The sequence below is a fragment of the Antedon bifida genome, chromosome 10 (genome assembly GCF_963402885.1).
Source record: "Antedon bifida chromosome 10, ecAntBifi1.1, whole genome shotgun sequence".
Taxonomy (NCBI): Eukaryota; Metazoa; Echinodermata; class Crinoidea; order Comatulida; family Antedonidae; genus Antedon; species Antedon bifida.
Genome location: NC_136235.1, coordinates 8592208 through 8612149, shown reverse-complemented (window position 1 = coordinate 8612149; position 19942 = coordinate 8592208). Strand labels below are relative to the sequence as shown.

At 33.0% G+C, this 19942-nt stretch overlaps 1 protein-coding gene across 1 annotated transcript; it reads left to right on the top strand.

Moving 5' to 3' along the window:
• Positions 1-378: 378 nt before the first annotated feature.
• LOC144854180 (uncharacterized) lies at positions 379-17035 on the top strand. Its single transcript, XM_078712078.1, has 6 exons — positions 379-577; positions 1493-1589; positions 8243-8328; positions 12256-12427; positions 13157-13339; positions 14616-17035. The coding sequence occupies exons 1-6, from the start codon at positions 470-472 to the stop codon at positions 16886-16888; spliced, it is 2919 nt and encodes a 972-aa protein (XP_078568204.1). The 5' UTR covers positions 379-469; the 3' UTR covers positions 16889-17035.
• The last annotated feature ends 2907 nt before the right edge of the window (positions 17036-19942 follow it).

Below are 19942 nucleotides of genomic sequence, written 5' to 3'. Positions count from 1 at the left end.
TCTACAGCCCTGGACTCTTTAGGCAATCCCCTTAAAATTGTCCTGCGACCTATAGTAATTAGTAGGCAAAAACGGGAAATCCCTTTTCGTATTCACTCATGCTGATCCGGTCGCGTTACGTCACATTATCTCGGCAACGTTACTGTAGGTCATCATAACACCCATCCACTCGGCGGCAAGAGGATCGCAGCCTCTCTTAAAGTGTTTTAGGTTATCTAGGCAATCCTTCGTTCAAGTTTTGCTTAACATTTACAAATAGTCACAAACTAGGCATGCCTAGCTAGGCCTAATTATGCAGTGCAGTGAATTGCTAAACAACAATAAATCAATTTCTAAAGATCTTATAGGAGGATTTGACAAAAGTCAAAACATTTTGTTGACAGTCCATGGGCCGACAGAACCACACATAGCTGTGAAATTTTAAGATAATGTGCTAATTTAAAATTTTGCTTTACAGAGTGATTTTAGAATGTATGTTATAGACACTATATTCACTGATGAGGATCTTCATACAAAAACCAATCATGAAGGCATTCTGTCCAAGAATTATTTTGTGTGCAGAAAGTGCAGAAAGGAAGTAAATATATTTTTAGTACAAAATTCAATTAAAAACATGAAAATTGAAGATTAATAAAATCAGATCTTGAATAAGCCATTTTGTAGTTAATCATTTCCGTAGAAAGAAAAATAATGTTTTCACGTACAAAGACAAAACAAACGGTTATATTCAACCAAAAACCCATTGGCTGGCAGCCAATTTTACTGTTTTGTTGCTTTAAATTACAGTTTTTTTCAGGTAAATAAAGGATCCTACTCTAATCCAATATTATTCCATCTACAGGTATTAGTATACTGTATTATAATAAACCCATTGTTAAACTGTAACTTATAAATCCACTCTCTAAACCAATAATTGTGTTCAAACCATTTTATAATGAAAGGCATGCTCTAATACGCTCCATATTTACCCTAACTATTCTCCAGTAGACCTATCTATAACCCATATCATATTGTATTACAACATAACTGAGTAGATTCTTTTCATTTGATTGGACGATTGGGGGTTACATGATTTAAAAATAAATATGATGTACCACACTTGAGCGTGCATTGTCGTTAAATGTAAATTGGGCACAATTTTGTTGTGTGCGTTTATTTTTGTTACACAGTGAGTGAGAAAACACACACGCTAGACTGTTGTTGACGGTCATGCTTGACCAACTTGTACAATAGTGTGCACCATTGTCCAAAATTTAAATGATTGGCCTAGCCTCTCGTTAAAAGTATAATGAATGAAATGGTACAAATATTTCATTCGGTGAAAGATGCAAATTTGTATATAACTTTCATCATTCACCTCATAAAATTATTTGTACCATTTAACTATTATAAACATTTATTATTTGTAATTTAATAGCAACTCATTCTATAATAATTTACAGTTAGAAATGTTGTCACAGATGTGAATTATCCACATTTATGTGTTTTACAGATAACATTTTCAGATGAAGATATAATTGAATTTAATTTGTACGACTCAGACTCTGTCACGATTCCAGCGATCAAGTGTAAAACACACGACTGCCCAAGTAAGTGCTATTATCTTTAAAAAAAAGTCATTTATAAATATAATAAATTGAATATTATACAGTAGTATAATAATTAGTATAACTAGACATGAAACTCGTCACTTTGACGAGTTAGTTATCCGCACCACGACAAACGCCACGTGCACGTCATACGTTGGAATATTGCACACAGATAAAGATTATGGCATTATGACAAGAACTGAAGAATATGATATGCTGTTAGTGCTGAATTCTGTCAATTTTGTGTCATATAGTATATACATGCAAACAGTATAAGCTGTATACATATTACATACAGTGTAGAATAGGTGAAATTACAGGACCCGCCATTTATTCCAATTTTTAACATGGCGACGGTATCAAAATGAAACACTTAGATAGCAATTTCAGAAGGAAATTATCTCAGGAACAACATATTAACGTGTAGAAGAAATTTGAATACGTAAAATATAGATGCGCACCCTTTTAAATGTGATGAACTATTACGCAAAATATGAAAATACGACTTTTTTTATTCAACTGGCCATATGATGACGTCACAACATCCGATTGGCAAAATGTTTACATGAATTCGTATCTACAATCCAATAGCTTCCAGAAAACGTTTTAATCGTGATTATCACATTTTATTCTTACGAGCTATTACAGATTAAAATTTACTGTAAAGATGAAATTAATGACCCACGTAATTAAAATTTTTAGGCATGATGACGTCATAAAAATTAAAATATTTTTATCTCATGCTAAAGAAAGTTGATTGACCTACACAATATATAAATGTAGGAGAAAAAGGAATACAGATAAGCGTGATGCGCTCCATTGAATGTGATGAGCAATAACGAAAGAGACAAAAATCCTATATTTTACATTCGTGTGGCCATACGATGACGTCACAATGTTTTTTTAGCCTTATTGATGCATGATCCGATATCTACAACTCATCAACTTCTAGATTTTTTAATAAAAATAAACGGTTAACGGTTTACTTTAGAAACTATGACTGTTTAAAAAAAGACATAATTTTGATGATTTTTTAAGCTTTTTCATAAAAAACGCGCACGAATTGTCTAATTCAACGTGTTCGTATGGCGTTATTTAAACTGGAAAAGGTCTAAATTGTTTTCAAAATTACTAGGAAAGGCTTGAAAAATATAATTCAAGAGAAAAAAATATGTTTTTAACGCTACGTGCGCACCGCGCGCGTAAAAAATTGCGTGCCCGTGGGAATTTTTGACATGCTCAAAATGACAAGAAACGCGTAAAAAGTTGATTAGAAATTAATTTTGCGCATTTTGAAATTTTAAATGTGCATGTGCGCGTAACTTCTTGTGAAACATGCCATTTTTAATCCGTAGAAAGTTTGCCCCTGATATGACTTAAATTTTGTCAAAGTGTCAATACTAAATGACTTTTGGTTTTTAATCTATGATCAATCATTGAAATTCATAAAATTGCGCGTAAGTCACGTTGCGCAACTATGACGTCATTCAAAAATAGGAGGTGCACAACTTCACGTAAATGCCCATATGTTGTCAAAGTTATGAAATGTTATGTTTACACATTTTAGAGAAACACGACTCACAAAAAGGAAGGAAGGAAAGAAGAACTAGACATGAAACTCGTCACTTTGACGAGTTAGTTATCCGCACGACAAACGCCACATGCACGTCATACGTTGGAATATTGCACACAGAAAAAGATTATGGCATTATTACCTGAACTGAAGAATATGATGTGTTGTTAGTGCTGAATGCTGTATATTTTGTGTCATATAGTATACACAGTATAATCTGTATACATATTACATACAGTGTGGAATAGGTGAAATTACGGGACCCGCCATTTATTCCATTTTTTAACATGGCGACGGTATCAAAATGAAACACTAAAATAATAATTTCGGAAGGATATTATCTCAGCAACAACATATTAGCGTGTAGAAGAAATTTGGATACATAAAATATAGATGCGCGCTCTTTTAAATGTGATGAACTATGACGTAAAATATGAAAATACGACTTTTTTTATTTAACTGGCCATATGATGACGTCACCACATCCGATTGGCAACATTTTCACATGATTTTGTATCTACAATCCAATAGCTTCAAGAAAACGTTTTAATCGTGATTATCACATTTTATTCTTACGAGCTATAACAGATTGAAATTTACTGTAAAGATGAAATTAATGCCACACGTAACTTAAATTTTTAGGCATGATGACGTCATAAAAATTAAAATATTTTTAACTCATGCTAAAGATAGTTCATTGACCTAGACAATATCAAAATCGGGGTGAAAATGGAAAACGGATAAGTGGAGATGCGCTCTATTAAATGTGAGGAGTTATGACGAAAGATACAAAAATTTCATATTCGCGTGGCCATACGATGACGTCACAATGTCCAGTTAGCCAAATTAATGCATGATCTGATATCTACAACTCATCAACTTCCAGAATGTTTAATAAAAATAATTTTTTACCGTTTAGTTTACGAATTTTTGAAGTTTTTTATCAAAAAAGCGCGCAAATTATCATATTCTACGTGCTCGTATGACGTAATTTAAAGTCGAAATTGTTTAAAAGTTGGTAAAATTACTAGAAAAGGCTGGAAAAACATAAATCACTCGAAAAAATGACGTTTTTAACGCTACGTGTGCACCACGCGCGTAAAAATTTGCGCACGTGTGGGAATTTCTGACATGCTCAAAATGACATGAAACGCGTAGAAAGTTGATTAGAAATTGATTTTTCGCATTGTAAAATTTTAAACGTGTGTGCGCGCGTAACTTCGTGTAAAACATGCCATTTTTAGTGCATAAAAAGTTAGCGCACGATATAAATTAGACTTTTGCTAAGTTTCAATTTAAATTGTTATATGGTTTTCGATCTATGTTAAATACGCGAAATTCATAAAAACGCGCGTAAGTCATGTTGCGCAACTCTGACGTCATTCAATTATAGGAAAGCACAACTTCACGTGATTGCCCATATGTTGACAAAGTTATAAAATGTTAACTTTACACGTTTTAGAGATACGCTCTGCACAAAAATGACAGAAAGAAAGAAGAACTAGACATGTAACTCGTCACTTTGACGAGTTTGGTTTTCCGCCGCGCAAGTGGTGCAACATTAACATTAAGGGGATAGGTTGAGGACAAAAGGAAGTGTTCACGTTGGCATTATGACCTGAACTGAAGAATATGATATGTTGTTATTGCTGAATTTTATTATTTAAATTCATATATAGTATACACAGTATAATCTGTATCCATATCACATACAGTGTAGAATAGGTGAAATTACGGGACCCGATATTTATTGCAATTTTTAACATGTTGACGGTTTTAAAATGAAACGCGAAGGTAGCATTTCCGAAAGGAAATTATCTCAGCAACAACGTATTAGCGTGTAGAAGAAATTTGAATACGTGAAATATTGATGCGCGCTCTTTTAAATGTAATGAATTATGACGCAAAAGATGAAAATACGACCTTTATTATTTAACTGGCCATATGATGACGTCACAACATCCGATTGGCAACATTTTTACATAGTTTCGTATCTACAATCCAATAGCTTCCAGAAAAAGTTTTAATCGTGATTATCACATTTTATTCTTACGAGCTATAACAGATTAAAATTTACTGTAAAGATGAAATTAATGCCACACGTGATTTAAATTTTTAGGCATGATGACGTCAACAAAATTAAAATATTTTTAACTCCTGCGAAAGATAGTTGATTGACCTAGACAATATCAAAATCGGGGTGAAAATGGAAAACGGATAAGTGGAGATGCGCTCTATTCAATGTGGTAAGCTATGACGAAAGATACAAAAATCCTAAATTTTATATTCGCGTGGCCATACGATGACGTCACAATGTCCGGTTAGCCATATTAATACCTGATACGATATCTACAACTCATCTACTTCCAGAATTTGCCATCCACAAAAAGTTGACCGTCTAGTTTAGAAATTACGACTGTTTAAAAAAAGGCATATTTTAAACGAATTTTTTAACCTTTTCATAAAAAACGCGCGCAAATTGTCCAATTCGACGTGCTCGTATGACGTATCTTTAAGTCGAAATTGTTTAAAATTTGGTAAAATTACTAGAAAAGGCTGGAAAAACATAAATCACGCGAAAAAAATACGTTTTCAATGCTACGTGCGCACCGCACACGTAAAAATGTGCGCACGCGTGGGAATTTTTGACATGCTTAAAACGACATGAAACGCGTAGAAAGTTGATTATAAATTAATTTTGCGCATTTTGAAATTTTAAATGCGCGTGCGCGCGTAACTTTGTGTAAAACACGCAATTTTTTTTCCACAGAAAGTTAGCGCATAATATAAATTAAACTTTTGCAAAGTTTCAAGTTGAAATGTTATTTGGTTGTCGAGCTATGTTAAATACGAGAAAATCGTTAAATCGCGCGTACGTCACGTTGCGCAATTGTAAGCATCATGAAAAGCTTCGCTTGACGACGTTACATAAATGTCAAAATGTCAACATAGTTAAAAAAATGTTATGTTTGCAAGTTTTAGAGAAAAGCGTTACACAAAAATCATACAGAAAGAAAGAAGATGAAAAAAAAGATGATGATGATGATGATGATGATGATGATGATGATGATTTCGTACAATCACAAGAGGTTTTCCTGCAACTTCGTTGCGGAAAACCAATAATACAGAAAAAAAATAAGATGATGAAACAGGACAGTTACAAGGAGTTATCCGCCATAGTGCGGATAACTAATAATACAGAAAAAAAATATTGATCTCATACAATAACAAGGAGTTATCCGCTTGGTATACCAAGCGGATAACTAATAATTATAAATATAGCTTGAAATACTAGACTGTTGCTCTGTCTACACTATCAACTTTATTGTCAAAACTGTAATTTTTTCTACTCATTTTTTGTTCGTCGCAGATCTCGAAAAACGGTGATAGCAGTTACGTTGTAACTTGGCCAGTAGATGCATGTATATATGTAGTTGTGCAAAAACCTATGGTTTAATGAAAATATGGTCGCGTAGCGTAACTACGTGTGATTTTATTAAATTCTTAAATTATAAATTCAACAGCCTTTTTCAAATGAAACTTGGACACATGGATGCTTCATGTTCTTACTGTATCATCAGCAAAATTTTGAACATTGGTATTTTTGCGCGTATGCTTGCTTTGAAAGTTAAACATGCTCAAAATCAATTTCTAATCAACTTTCTACACGTTTCAGGAAATTTTAAGCATATTTCACAAAATTTGGCATTGCGCACGCGCTGTTACGTACATATCTCTCACGCAGCTTAGACAGACCGTTTTTGCACTTGATTGATTGCACCTTTTGTGATAAGTTCCTTTCATTTTCGATGAATTATAAATGTAAACAATTATTTTGTCCGTCAATTATCTTGAGATCAATTTCATCTAGCTATAATGTCAATTTTTCAGAGTGTATTCCTTATGGCTAGGAGTCGATGCCGGTGCGCAATAAAAAAATTATGCGTTCTACCTGTGGTTTAACAAAATCATATCTTCACAAGCATGTATCATAATTAAACCAAATTTGGTACGCATAAATTTCAGGTCATATTTCATCATACGGCAATACAATTATGTGTGTAGCGCATATAACGCATGTGTAAGCACACATTTTTGTTGTTGAAATTGTCAAAATTCATTTTTGATGAAATTAGAGTATGTTTCGAGAAATTTTAAACGTTTAAAAAATTGCCTTGAGTGGGCAGATTTTTGCACACGCAATGAGTGTTCTTTCTTTAGTAATTTCATCATATTTTATTCACTTTTCAACTTCAATATATAAATCCAAAGGCAAATTACTGAAAAAATGACAATGCTGTGGGTATCAGTGGCTGGATCTCAATGGAGATACAAAAAAAAAAAAAGCGAAAAGCTAAATCAAAATGATAAGTAAAACAGCCAGAAAAGTTAGCAGAGCTTTCGGGCAACACTAGCCCTTCATCAGTGCAAGTGAAGGAATTTGTATAACGTCATAGTATAAGAGCTGGCAAGTGCTGCCTGGGTGGACAGGAATAAAAGAAATACAACTTCAATATATATATATATAGAGACCCATTATTTTTTTTTTAAATGTTGGCTAGTGTTAATACTATACTGATATATGATATGGTTTTTTGTTTTGGGCTATGACTAAACTACATTTTGTTTATATATTCTTTACAAATTTGTATTAACTTGCAGCAAATATAGCAGCAAGGACAAGGTTAAATTGTTGCCCTCATCATTAGGTACCAAGCAGCACCATCACACACCATGTTCCTCTATTTCCTTTTTGAACAATTTACAACAATTGACCTCGAAATATCTTCCTTAAAATGTGTTGATTAGTAATACCCTCTTCACACTAACATACAATGTTGTATTCATATGAGAGCCTTGTGAAATCTTGCCAGGATAATTAGAGCTCAATTTATTTGAAGTTGCAATTTTTAACCCTCCATCTTCCACAGAAAAAAGACTTTTTTGGGTTTTTACATGAAAATGTATCATACAGTAATATCTTAATATCATGCAAAATAAAATATAAGATTTAGAGATGGCAATGTTCATTAAAATCTAAAAGTTTCATTGCTTATCTCTGAAATATAATTTTTTGCAGTTGGTTTACTGAAAATTCGGGGTATTTGGCTCACTATTGATGCTCTTCTCACAAGTGGGAAGGCCAAGCCTACAGGATTTAAAAAGGTAAGGCTTTTTTTGTTCATATTTATCCATTCACATTGTATTAGTAAACTCCAAAAACAAGGAATAATAACCCCTGATAACCAAATCAGGAAAAAAATCTCTGAAAATTCCTATCCGGGCCTGAGTGGCCACCTAGTGTACAGCACATGTTTTGAACAATATTGGAAAGCTCCAAGGTCAAGCACAATTGATATTATACAAATAATGAATGTTTATGAGTGTAATGGTACAAATAATGGCATGAGGTGAATGATGAATGAAAGGTTATATCAACAAGGCTCTAGCCAGTTGATATTTAACCTTTCATCATTCATCAAATGCCATTATTTATACCATTACACAAATATAAAACATTCATTATTTGTTTGATATAACATCTAAATAGATTCCTGTCATTTGAATCAAATAAAAGGTAGGCCTAGACAAGGCCTACATTTGATTCACATTGATTAGCAGTAACATTTGGTTTTAAATAATTATATTAGATATTATTATTAGGCCCAGCCTAATACGAACAGGCCTAGACCTACAAAGACAGCAATACTAAACTTCGTCAGGCAACTGGAATTAATCCAGGCTAATTATGTTTTTTCCATCGATTCCACGTCTTGTAGAGATGTTCCCCTTAATTAATCAACATCCTAAAAACGATCTAAAGCTAATTTAAATGCCTTTTTTAATGAAATTAGTACATATATATATCTCCAAATCGTACACAAAAATATGTTGCTGCATATCTCGCGGTGGTGTTTACAAACAAAATAGAGACAAGACAACAGGTGGCGCTGTTGTATTTCACAGTAATTTGTACACTAGATTTTTTTTTTCATCCGCGAAATGTTTTTTTTTTCATCTGCGAAATGTTTTTTTTCCAAAAAATGTTTAAAAAGTACTATTAAACGATCGTTTAATAGTGCGTACTATTGCATGCCATGTGACCCACTATCGTTCAATCAAATGACAGGAATTTATTTAGGTGTTATATAATAATGAATAACATTATTATAAATATCTGGCATGAACCAGGTTTGGCAGAAAAAAGTTAATACAAAACTAGGAAACTTCTAATATACAAGTTAAGATTAGCAAAAAACTAACAGTGTGGCGTGTTGATCCCGAATGAATAACAATACTGCCTTCCCCATACACCTAGGGGATGGTAGCCTGTTACTAGCCTGCGCTATCAAATAAGTCTTTAAGGAACCAAGTTTCGGCGAAAGGGCCGGCCAAAATAACACTTTGCATTCCCTTATATGCTGCACTGCTTTTAAAACCATAGAAGCAGGCGGACAAACCCAATTATTTTTGCACACCCAATTCTGCGTAAAATTGTCCGCTGCCTCGCAACTAGGTTTCCAAATTCACGAATTGAAGACAGCTGTGCATTATAGTGCGAGGCAATTCTGTCAACGGTATAAATCATTTAAAAACTGAAAAATTCTACTATTAAGCAACCAATCATCAAACATCAATCAAGAGGTATATTGTTAATCGCAGAGGCGGAAATCAGTTTATTTCCCAGATGTATGTGCGTGTGTACTATCTGGACTTTCGATGTACGATGTATGATGTATGACATACAGGACATTGGAAATGTAATAACTTAGCTATAATAAGATGTTGGCTAAATGAAAATGGCATGTTTTTTAATTTTTTAGTAATGTAGGCCTACAGTGAAACGTCTATTTTAGGTACCCCACGGTACAGAAGGTTAATCGTAAATTAAAAAATTGAACATACAAATAGATCGCGAACATAATTTGCTGGATAAACTGGATTCGCCTGGAAAGTGACTACAGTACACATACTGGTCCCATGATATCACGCGTAAACCGCAATGGGCCGGGCCCAATGTTGAACGATTCGTACAAAGTGACACCGCCAGAGTGTGTACCTATTGTTTATTAGATCGCTGGCAATAATGCATGCATATAAAGTGTAATAGCCCTCCGACGTACTAAAAAAATGGAATGTCGTAGTTTTCTAGGCGCGGAAGCTACGAAGTGAATGCGAATGATTTTTACTGTATATTATATTTCCTGACATAAAGTACTTGTGTTCCCCAATGAGGGGACTACAGCCCCCGTAGCCGCCATCTAACAACCACACCTATATCATGACACCTACACCTTAAGTTATAATTATGATCTTGTAAAACTTACTGAACTTCAAAACATAGGGAGAGAGAGATTGATCTTAAATGAAATCTTTTAATATCCATATTCTTCAGCAGTTATTTGACATTAAATGAGAATCGATAACGCTGCAAATTATTAAAACAAATTCCAATCTTGAAAAATAAAGGGGTGGGCTTATTTTATTCTTGCTTGACATGAAGATGCTGTATAAAATCTAGGAACATACAGTTTACCTGCTGCACCAGTCAATCGAAAATCATATAAAAAATCATCAGCCCCTTATTATCGATAAAATTGGCCCGATTTTGTTCTTTCTTTATTTTACCGTAAGAGCTTATGTCATGCTGTTTAATGACATTATATGTTTACTGCAAGTCCAGTAATATTGGAATATTGGTTTGGCTGTTACTACTTCATAGAAGAATTTTAATTGACAACATAAAATCACATTGAAATAAAAATGAATATTAATTTTTATATGTTTAAAGATGTATTGTCCCCCAAAATCATGAAAAATAAAGATTTTTAAAATCGGACTTTGAATAGGCCATTTTGCAGTTGTTCACTTCCATAAGAAAAAATACGGGGGAAAAAAATTATTTCACCTATAAAAAGACAAAATGAACAGTTAAATTACCCAAAAACTTATTGTCTTCCAGACAATTTGACCATTTTTTGCTTTAAATTACATTTTTCTCAGGTAAATAAATTTTTTTCAGACCCAATTTTTTGTGAGAGTGAATAACTATTATGTGAAATTAAAATAACATATTCAACAAAAAAATTAAAAAAAATATTTTTTTAGGGGGACAATATATCTTTAAATGATTTACTTTCATAGTTGTGATATTTTGATAATTGAATATGCAGGTATGTTAATTAGATGAATTCAGTAAACAGTTTGTGTCCACACCATTACATTTTAGTACAGTAATGATTATGATTAATAACATAAATTTAATTTCTATTCTTTGATAAACTCATTAATGATCTCATATTTTTGATCAAAAAATGATGAAGATTGATTCAATATTTTCAGGATTTTATTATTATATACGATTCATTGTTAAAATATAACTGGTTTTAACCAGTATTACAGTATTTTGAACTTTGGCCTGTAGCCAAAATCCACTATGCACAGCACAAAGTTCAACATAAACAGGAAGGTCAAATGTCACAAAGCAAATCTTAGCTATTACTATAATCCATATATGGGCATCTTAATTAGTATATGACCTATATTTTTTAACCTTTACTGCTGACCTTAGCCAGGATATGCTGATTTGCAAACATTTATCCAAAGGTCACATGCAAGCAATTATATTTTTTATCATCACACACAACCTTTCCAATGTTTAAATGTATGTATTCTGTAGAGTTTACTTGTGTATTTTGTGTATAATATCTGTTATTCCTAATATTTTGAAGGTAATTTTATATTTATTTATACTCTGTATTTTGATCATCTAATTAATATAAAAGAAAATTATTTCTAAAATTCATTCTTATCTGAACATTTGCTTTAAGGAAATTATAATAAAATGATCTTATAATTCAGATCTATCTTTCATATTTACATTATTTCAAATGTGAATTAGTGTTTAATAAAAACAGGATTGAAATATTATTTGAGTTGCAGCATTTAATCTTTCACTCATACATAGAAAATATCTCTATGGTTATCCATTGTATTTTTTATTTATTTAAAGAATTGTGTTGAATTTTTAACTTATTCATAGATCATATTCCTAATTTAAGAGTATTATTATATACATTTCATTTGCCTTAGGTTACAAGTGTTGGAGAGAAGGTTATTTTGAGTGTCCTGAACAATATCCGCTACAAGGAATTTGATCGTCAACCCACCGATCCAGAATTTCTACCCCACTCTTTTGATGAGTACGCTAAACTCTTGTGGATAAATAACACGGCTGTTGGCTTTTATACAGTGAAGAAAAAAGGTGAAGCACATTGTGCCTTTTTGTGCTAGCACAGAGCCAACTACAAAAAAAAGGTTTTATTTGAGGCGTTTAGCCTTGGTAGGCCTGGGATTGTTTGGTCGTTTGTTTAGTTTGTTTGGTGTGTTTATAAAATCCATATAAAAAAATCCATTATTAAAAACCAAATGTTACTGTTTTAATCAATGTGAATCAAATGTAGGCCTTGGCTAGGCCTACCTTTTATTTGATTAAAATAACAGGAATCTATTTAGATGTTATATAAAACAAATAAAAAGAAAAAATTATTTTTGACAGTAAAAATAGGCTATCACTAGCCCTACCTTTTATTCAATCTGATTCAAATAACAGGAATCTATTTTAGATGTATAAACAAATAATGAATGTTTTATATTCATGTAATGGTACAAATAATGGTATTTGGTGAATGATGAAAGGTTATATGCCATTATTTGTACCATTAAACTCATAAACATTCATTATTTGTATACTGTGCAATATAAAATGCCTTGTTTGATTATAGAGGATAATGGAAAGAATTTGATCAATCTGCTAGTTTTATAGGTCCTTTCTGATGGGTTTTGACAACGTGCCTTGTGGATACAGTGAATCTTTACCAAAGGCATCAACTAGTTATCACCACCTCCTTGTCATAGTAATAAAAAAAAAATAGATATTCACTACTACAGACTATTATAAAGCTAAATAAAAATAATGTTTTTTTCCCCAAAGGTACGTGGTGTGGAAGTCAGTCACAGGCTTTAGCATGGCAGCTGTCCGTCTTAGACACTGTGTATGTCAGCTCAAATTATAGACGCCAGGGTTATGGCTTACTGGTCATCAGAGACTTTCTTAACACATTTCCAGATGAAGATCTTGGGATATCAGAACCTGTCTCGGAGTCAATGTTACTAGGTATATTTTTACGCTTGCACTAAAAAAATAGTTAATCTTGGTTGTATAGGATATACTTAATAATCAGTATAAAAGAGAATGGTTCTGGCTGACCAGAGCATTAAGCCTGCTTTCCACTATAGCCGATTTTTGTTGTGTGAATTCAATGTTGTCACTGAGAAAAAAGAACAAATACTGTAAAGCCCTACATTTTTGAGATTTTACATTTTGAACTAATTCGCAACCTTTATTTTCACAATTTAAGTTTCTTGGCGAATGTATTTGGCCTCCGTGATGAACGTCAAACAACAATTGAATAGCGTCAGTAAAATTACAGAATACGTGATTGTAAATTTAGGGATGTAAATGAATAAACATTTTGACTACACAGTGGGTGAGGCACATGTTTAACATGGCTCTTCGGTAATGAACTATTGTACTCTACCAAATTATTGTTTGTTTCTACAACAACGAACGGACAGACGCGAGGCCGGCCGGATGGATTTCTTTCTTCATACCACAAACTACTCACGTAGAATAATTACTTTATGACGCATTACAACTTATTATATGATTTAATGGACAAAGAATTCATCAAGCAAGTACACTATACATTTCATAAATTTTACCTAAGAAATGTTGTAAGCTTTTTTATTCCAATTATTTTAGCGATCAATCCTCACATGGCGCCACGTTTTTCGATCGCGCAAGTATTTCATGATTGTTTTGAGTGATGCGCAGGCTGAGTAGGCCTATCATTTTCAGTCGGTTGCAATTTATTTTAATGTTTTAATTAGCAATATAAATAATCGGGGATCGTAAATGTTTCAAATAATACACAATTTGAAGTTTATCATAACTATTTTATATAAATTGTTTCCATATTAAGCCTACTTAACTAGGCCTAGCTAACTAAGCCTAGACTAGGCCTGATCGATGGTAAAAACAACATTGTTAGGAATTTAGTGATTTTATTATACTTTATTTTCGCTATCGCTGTTTAATCACTAAAGTTGCCAAAAAATCGCGAAAATGTTGGGCTTTACAGTAGCTGCGATTTACATTTCCATTGTTCAGGTCACAATGGCATAATCGCATAATGGCATAATCGTTTTTCTGTGCGCAAATAATACACAATTTGAAGTTTATCATAACTCAATAACGCAATATTCTAACGTATGATGTGCATGTGGCGTTTGCGCAGCGGATAACCTAACTCGTCCATAGTGACGAGTTCAAATCTAGTTATAGAAGTTAAAATGTATTTGTAAATTTTGTAATTTCTGCTTTATTGCAGTGTGTAAAAGATTTGTTAAAGACGACCCCAAGGAAGCAGAACGGCTCTGGCTTTGTACCTTACCAGCAGACAACTCACATTCTGAGAATTTGGTGCTACGACTTGCATTTTCAGGTATGGCAAGTAAAACTAAAAAACGAAAGAATTCTGAGCCCAAGAGAATTGTATCAGATGTGGCTATTGCTGGTAACCAATCAGAAACTGACGACTTTGAGATAGAGCAAGGTTGTTCTGATGATGTAGCTGATAAATCAGCCATAACCAGCTCATCAAATATTGACATTTATACAAATAGTCATTCAAATGTTTTGCGGAACTTCTCTGTCATTGCAAAAGCTTCTATGGATGAACAAAAAGCTAAACAAACTGTGAGAAAAGTGTCAACTCCAATTTTACCAATGCAGTCTTTGTTACAAATGCCAGAAAATGATAATCAACCTGTTGATGACACAGATTACTCAGACGTCTTAAAAAATGATGAACAAAATGAACCAGAAATAAATGATAACAATAATGGACTGGAAGTAGATGCAATACAAGATACAATATCTGAGGACAATTTTGAGGATACACTAAATTGCTTTCCAGAATTGAACATGGAAAATAATTGTAACCAGGATAAGAATTCTGATACAGAACGTTCACAATCACCAACAGGGTTTGCACCTGTTGCTGATAAGAGCCAGTACTATGTGAAGTCAGAGCCAATCAATGAAGAAGATTGCCCGCAGCTTCAAAATCAGCATTCATTGTCAAAGAAGAGGAATATGCTGGAAGAAGAACCATCATCATCGTGTAGTGTAGTGATCAAGCAAGAACCAACATCTGATGACGATCAAACATTACAGCTAAATGTCAATCAACCATATTTATTTACCATGCAGCAAACTAAATTTAAATCTGATTTATCTGATGATGAAATAAATGATCAGGAATTAGATCTTGAAGATCCTGTTGATACTGAACTGAATGAAAATAAAAAAAACAAAAGAAAACTGTCACTTTTTGAGCACATGTTATTACCATCTGGACTAGATCAAGGATCATCTGGAGAAGGCACAAGCATTTTGCAGAATTTGAATCAGAGTCAAGGAATGATCAGTTCTCTGTTGCGCAATATTGCAGAGCAGTTGAAGGAACCAAGGACAACAGCAGTTAATCATGAACCAATTTGGCAAACAAGAGCTACGCAAGAAACATGTGATGCTCAGTCGTCATTAGACTCGCAAAAGAGACTTCACAAAACAACGTATCCTATCACAAAACTCGCTTCACACTTGGTAAAGAAAAAACACAAAATGAAGGTCCGTGATTCTGATAAGAATTTTAATTATAAAAGAAAAGATTTAAAAAATATTTATGTTGAAGGACCAAGCAGACGCACAAGATCTCATTCATCAACTGATAATGTAACTAATCAAATTCCGGCATGGAACAGGCCAGATGATGATGAAGAAGAAATTGTCGATAGTAGTAGCAGCAGTAGTACTAACAGGCGAAAAGCATCAAAAACATTTGTATGCAATTACAGAGACAACTCCCACCAATTTTCATCAAAGCCTGTCACATCAGGGGTTTGTTCCACAACTCATTCTTCAACTACCATAAGTTCAATACCTACGAAAAAGGACTTCCAGGCAGAAAGACCTGAAAGACCAAAGCGACCTTTTAATATCGTTCAAGCTATGACTGTAAGTTGTCCGAGCTCAACTGAAAGCACTTTTCCTCAGGGTACGTTGTTTGATTCAACCATCGGACCTGTAGACACCCATCAGTCTTTGAGTCGGTTGAATCGCGGCAGACCGCATGCTCCCTCTCATAGCGCAAGCACTAGTTCCACTGTACATTCAGACTCTCATGAGGCACAGAGCGTTATGGCTTCAGGAAGTAACCTTGTAGACTCTCGATCTGATGCTCAGAATCCATTAATTCGTGGTTTACTTGAGATGAGGGCACCATTAAAACGAACTTTAATGCAGATGAAACAAGAGAAAACAAAAAAATCTAAATTAGTCTTAGAGAGTGCTTCTACATCTCAAGATGTCGAAACATCTGAAAACTCAAGACTGAATATTAACAGCATGTCAACGCAAACTGGAAATTATGTATGTGAACCGTGTGACATCATTTTTACTGACAGTGTGATGTATGTGCTTCACACTGGTTGTCATGGGAGACAACATGCCTATGAGTGTAATCAGTGTGGTACAATCTGCAGAGACAAGTACGAGTTCATGATTCACTTTGTCCAAGGAATACACAACAGAGAATAAAATATTAATTTAGTCAACTATCTTGAAACTGGACCTTTTTGACAACCAGATGTTTCAAATTCAGCCCAGTTTTTCTATTCTCTAATAACTGCATTTCTTTTAGGGAATGATAAAGGATTGCCCAATGTGACATGAGAAATTAATTGAATACACATCTTGAGAAAAGATTTTTTTTTCCTTTTAACAATTTTATTCTTTTATTATGATAATTTAATAACATAGCCAGGGGGTTTTTATGGTTCATTCCATGGTGCCAAAGGCTATTTGTAAATTTACAAATTTGTTAACTCGATTGTAAATAACCTTTACCTTCTTCCCTTATGAGCATACATCAATACATGTCTAAACTTCTTAGAGTTGCGAATAAATTGCTGATTTTCACCTGGAAAATATACACATCTTAGTCCCTGGATGTAACATGATATCGACGTGTATATATACCGCAGTACAGCGAGCGTATCTATTGTTTAGGAAATCGTTAACGTATGTCAAATAAGGAACGCTGTAAAGTATCATCATCTCATCATCATAGAGATATTATAGTGAATATTATAGTACACTATAATATCTCTATGGTATCATGTACTGTAGTTTACATATAGCCTCCAGTGTTTTTCTCTACGATATTTTTACATTGATATATTTAATTTCCTCGACAAATGCAATCAAAATAACGAGTGAATGACCATAACAAAATATCATTAACAGGTGCCATTTATCATGAATTTCATGTGCTAGAGTACCATTTCCGGCCATCTAGGGATGTCATTTAACAAAATTCGCTTCTGGCTCAAATACTTAGTTCCCCCCTTGACAGATCCTGGCTACGGACCTGTTAAAGATGATTTCAATCCAATTCATGGAATTATTTCAGTGGCATAACGCAGAGGTTGGCACCCAACACAGGGGACGCCACTGATTATTTGCAACCACAGTGATGAATAATTTATTTTTCGTAAATCTATCATCTGATCAATTATAACCATATTTTTTATTTAAATTATATTTTAGTAATTTCTGATAATGTTTTATTATTTCATTAAGTAGGTGTATTGATTGATATCCAAAATTGGTACAAATGAAATTAATATAATGTTAAATGTTTAATCACAGTGACAACTTTATTTATTTACTTCATTTATAATTTTTGTTGTCATTCATACAAAAAGTTTATATATACTGTTATTTGTATATACTGTAAAGTACTATCTAACAGCAGCACACAATGAAATGTTCTTTTGTACAGAAGTTTATAAAGTGTTTTCTACTGGCATGTTCAATTGTTCAACATTAATGGAAAAATGATTTTCATTATTTCATCAACATCATCATCATAACAAATTATAAAATAGGTACTTTCATTTGAGTATACTGATGCTGTACTGTTGGTTTATCAGACTATAAAGCCGCATCAATTTTTTTTTTTCAGTGGAACCTTGATAAATGTGCCTAATTTATGAAAATGACTTTATTATTCATTAATTTAATGTTCTGTTGATTTGTAAAGATTGTCTTTCAGTTAATAGATTATATTTATGTAAAATTTTGTGGCTGCATCTAAATGAATAAAAATGAATGAAAAACATGTGAATGTTGTGTTTTATTATTAAATTAGTCTATAATTAATCTACACTATGATTTATTAGGTTATGTATCTCGGGTCGCATATTATTTCATTTATACCATACAGTTTGTCCATTGATATTTTAAAGAATAATTTAACCCAAATAATTAAAAAAAATCATTTTTAGGTCAAAGTCAGTAAAAGCATTTCCAGTCATTTTTTGCTGAAAGTTGTGTTAGACCAAAAAAGATGTATGTATATTCTGAACAATTTGACACCAAAAGCAAATATTTATGACAAGTGGTTGGCAAGATTTTAGAACCACACATTTTTAATATTTGACTCTTGATAGCAAATTTGGCACACATCCCATGTTGTTCCTTGGGGTAAAATTATCCTATAACAGTTGAGATATTCTCTACTAAATTAAATACATACAAACCTGACCTAGGTCCTGGACTATTTTTGGTTATCTGCAACTTTCTGGGCGTTTTATGTCATTTTAAGCAGGTAAAAAGTTCCATGCGCGCACAACATCTAGGCGCGTGGTGTGCCCAAATTTTAAACCATTTCGACTTAAATTCATGTCATATGCGCACTTAAAATTAGACAATTCACATACGTTTTTGATGAAAAAGTTCAAAAATTCATCAAAATTATGTATTTTTAAAACAGTAAAAGTTTCTAAAATAAACGATGACATTTATTTTTATTACATACTCTGGAAGGTGATAAGTTGTAGATATCGTATCATGCATCAATATGGCTAACCGGATATAAAATATAGGATTTTTTTTTTTTCGTTATAGCTCATCACATTTAATAGAGCGCATCTCCACTTATATGTACCTCAATTTCCTCAAGATTTTGGTATTGTCTTGGACAATCAATTATCTTTCCAATGATTTACCATTTTTACATTTTTTAATGATGTCATGATCAAAAGCGTGAAACACTTGGGTCACTTATTTTCATCATTACAGTAAATTTCAATATGTTATAGCTCCTTAGAATGAAAAGTGGTACTCATGATTTTCTGGAAGCTGTTCAATTGTAGATACGAATTCATGTACACATTTTGCGCATCGAATGTTGTGACGTCATTATAATGGCCAGTTGAATTACAAAAGTCGTATTTTCATATTTTGCGTCATAGTTCATTACATTTATTCTATGTATCCAAATTTCTTCAACACGTTAGTATGTTGTTGCTCAGATAATTATCTTCCAAAATTGCTATCTACATGTTTCATTTCGATGATGTCATCATGTTGGAATAAAATGCGGGTCCCTTTTACCAATGCTGCACTGCATGTAGTATGTATACAGTATATAGTGTCTACTGTGTATACACTTAATAGAGAGCTCACTAACAACATTTTATTTTCTTCAGGTTACAATGGCATAATCTTTTTTCTGTGCGCAATATTCTAACGTATGACGTGCATGTGGCATTTGCGCATCGGATAACCTAACTCGTCCACAGTGAC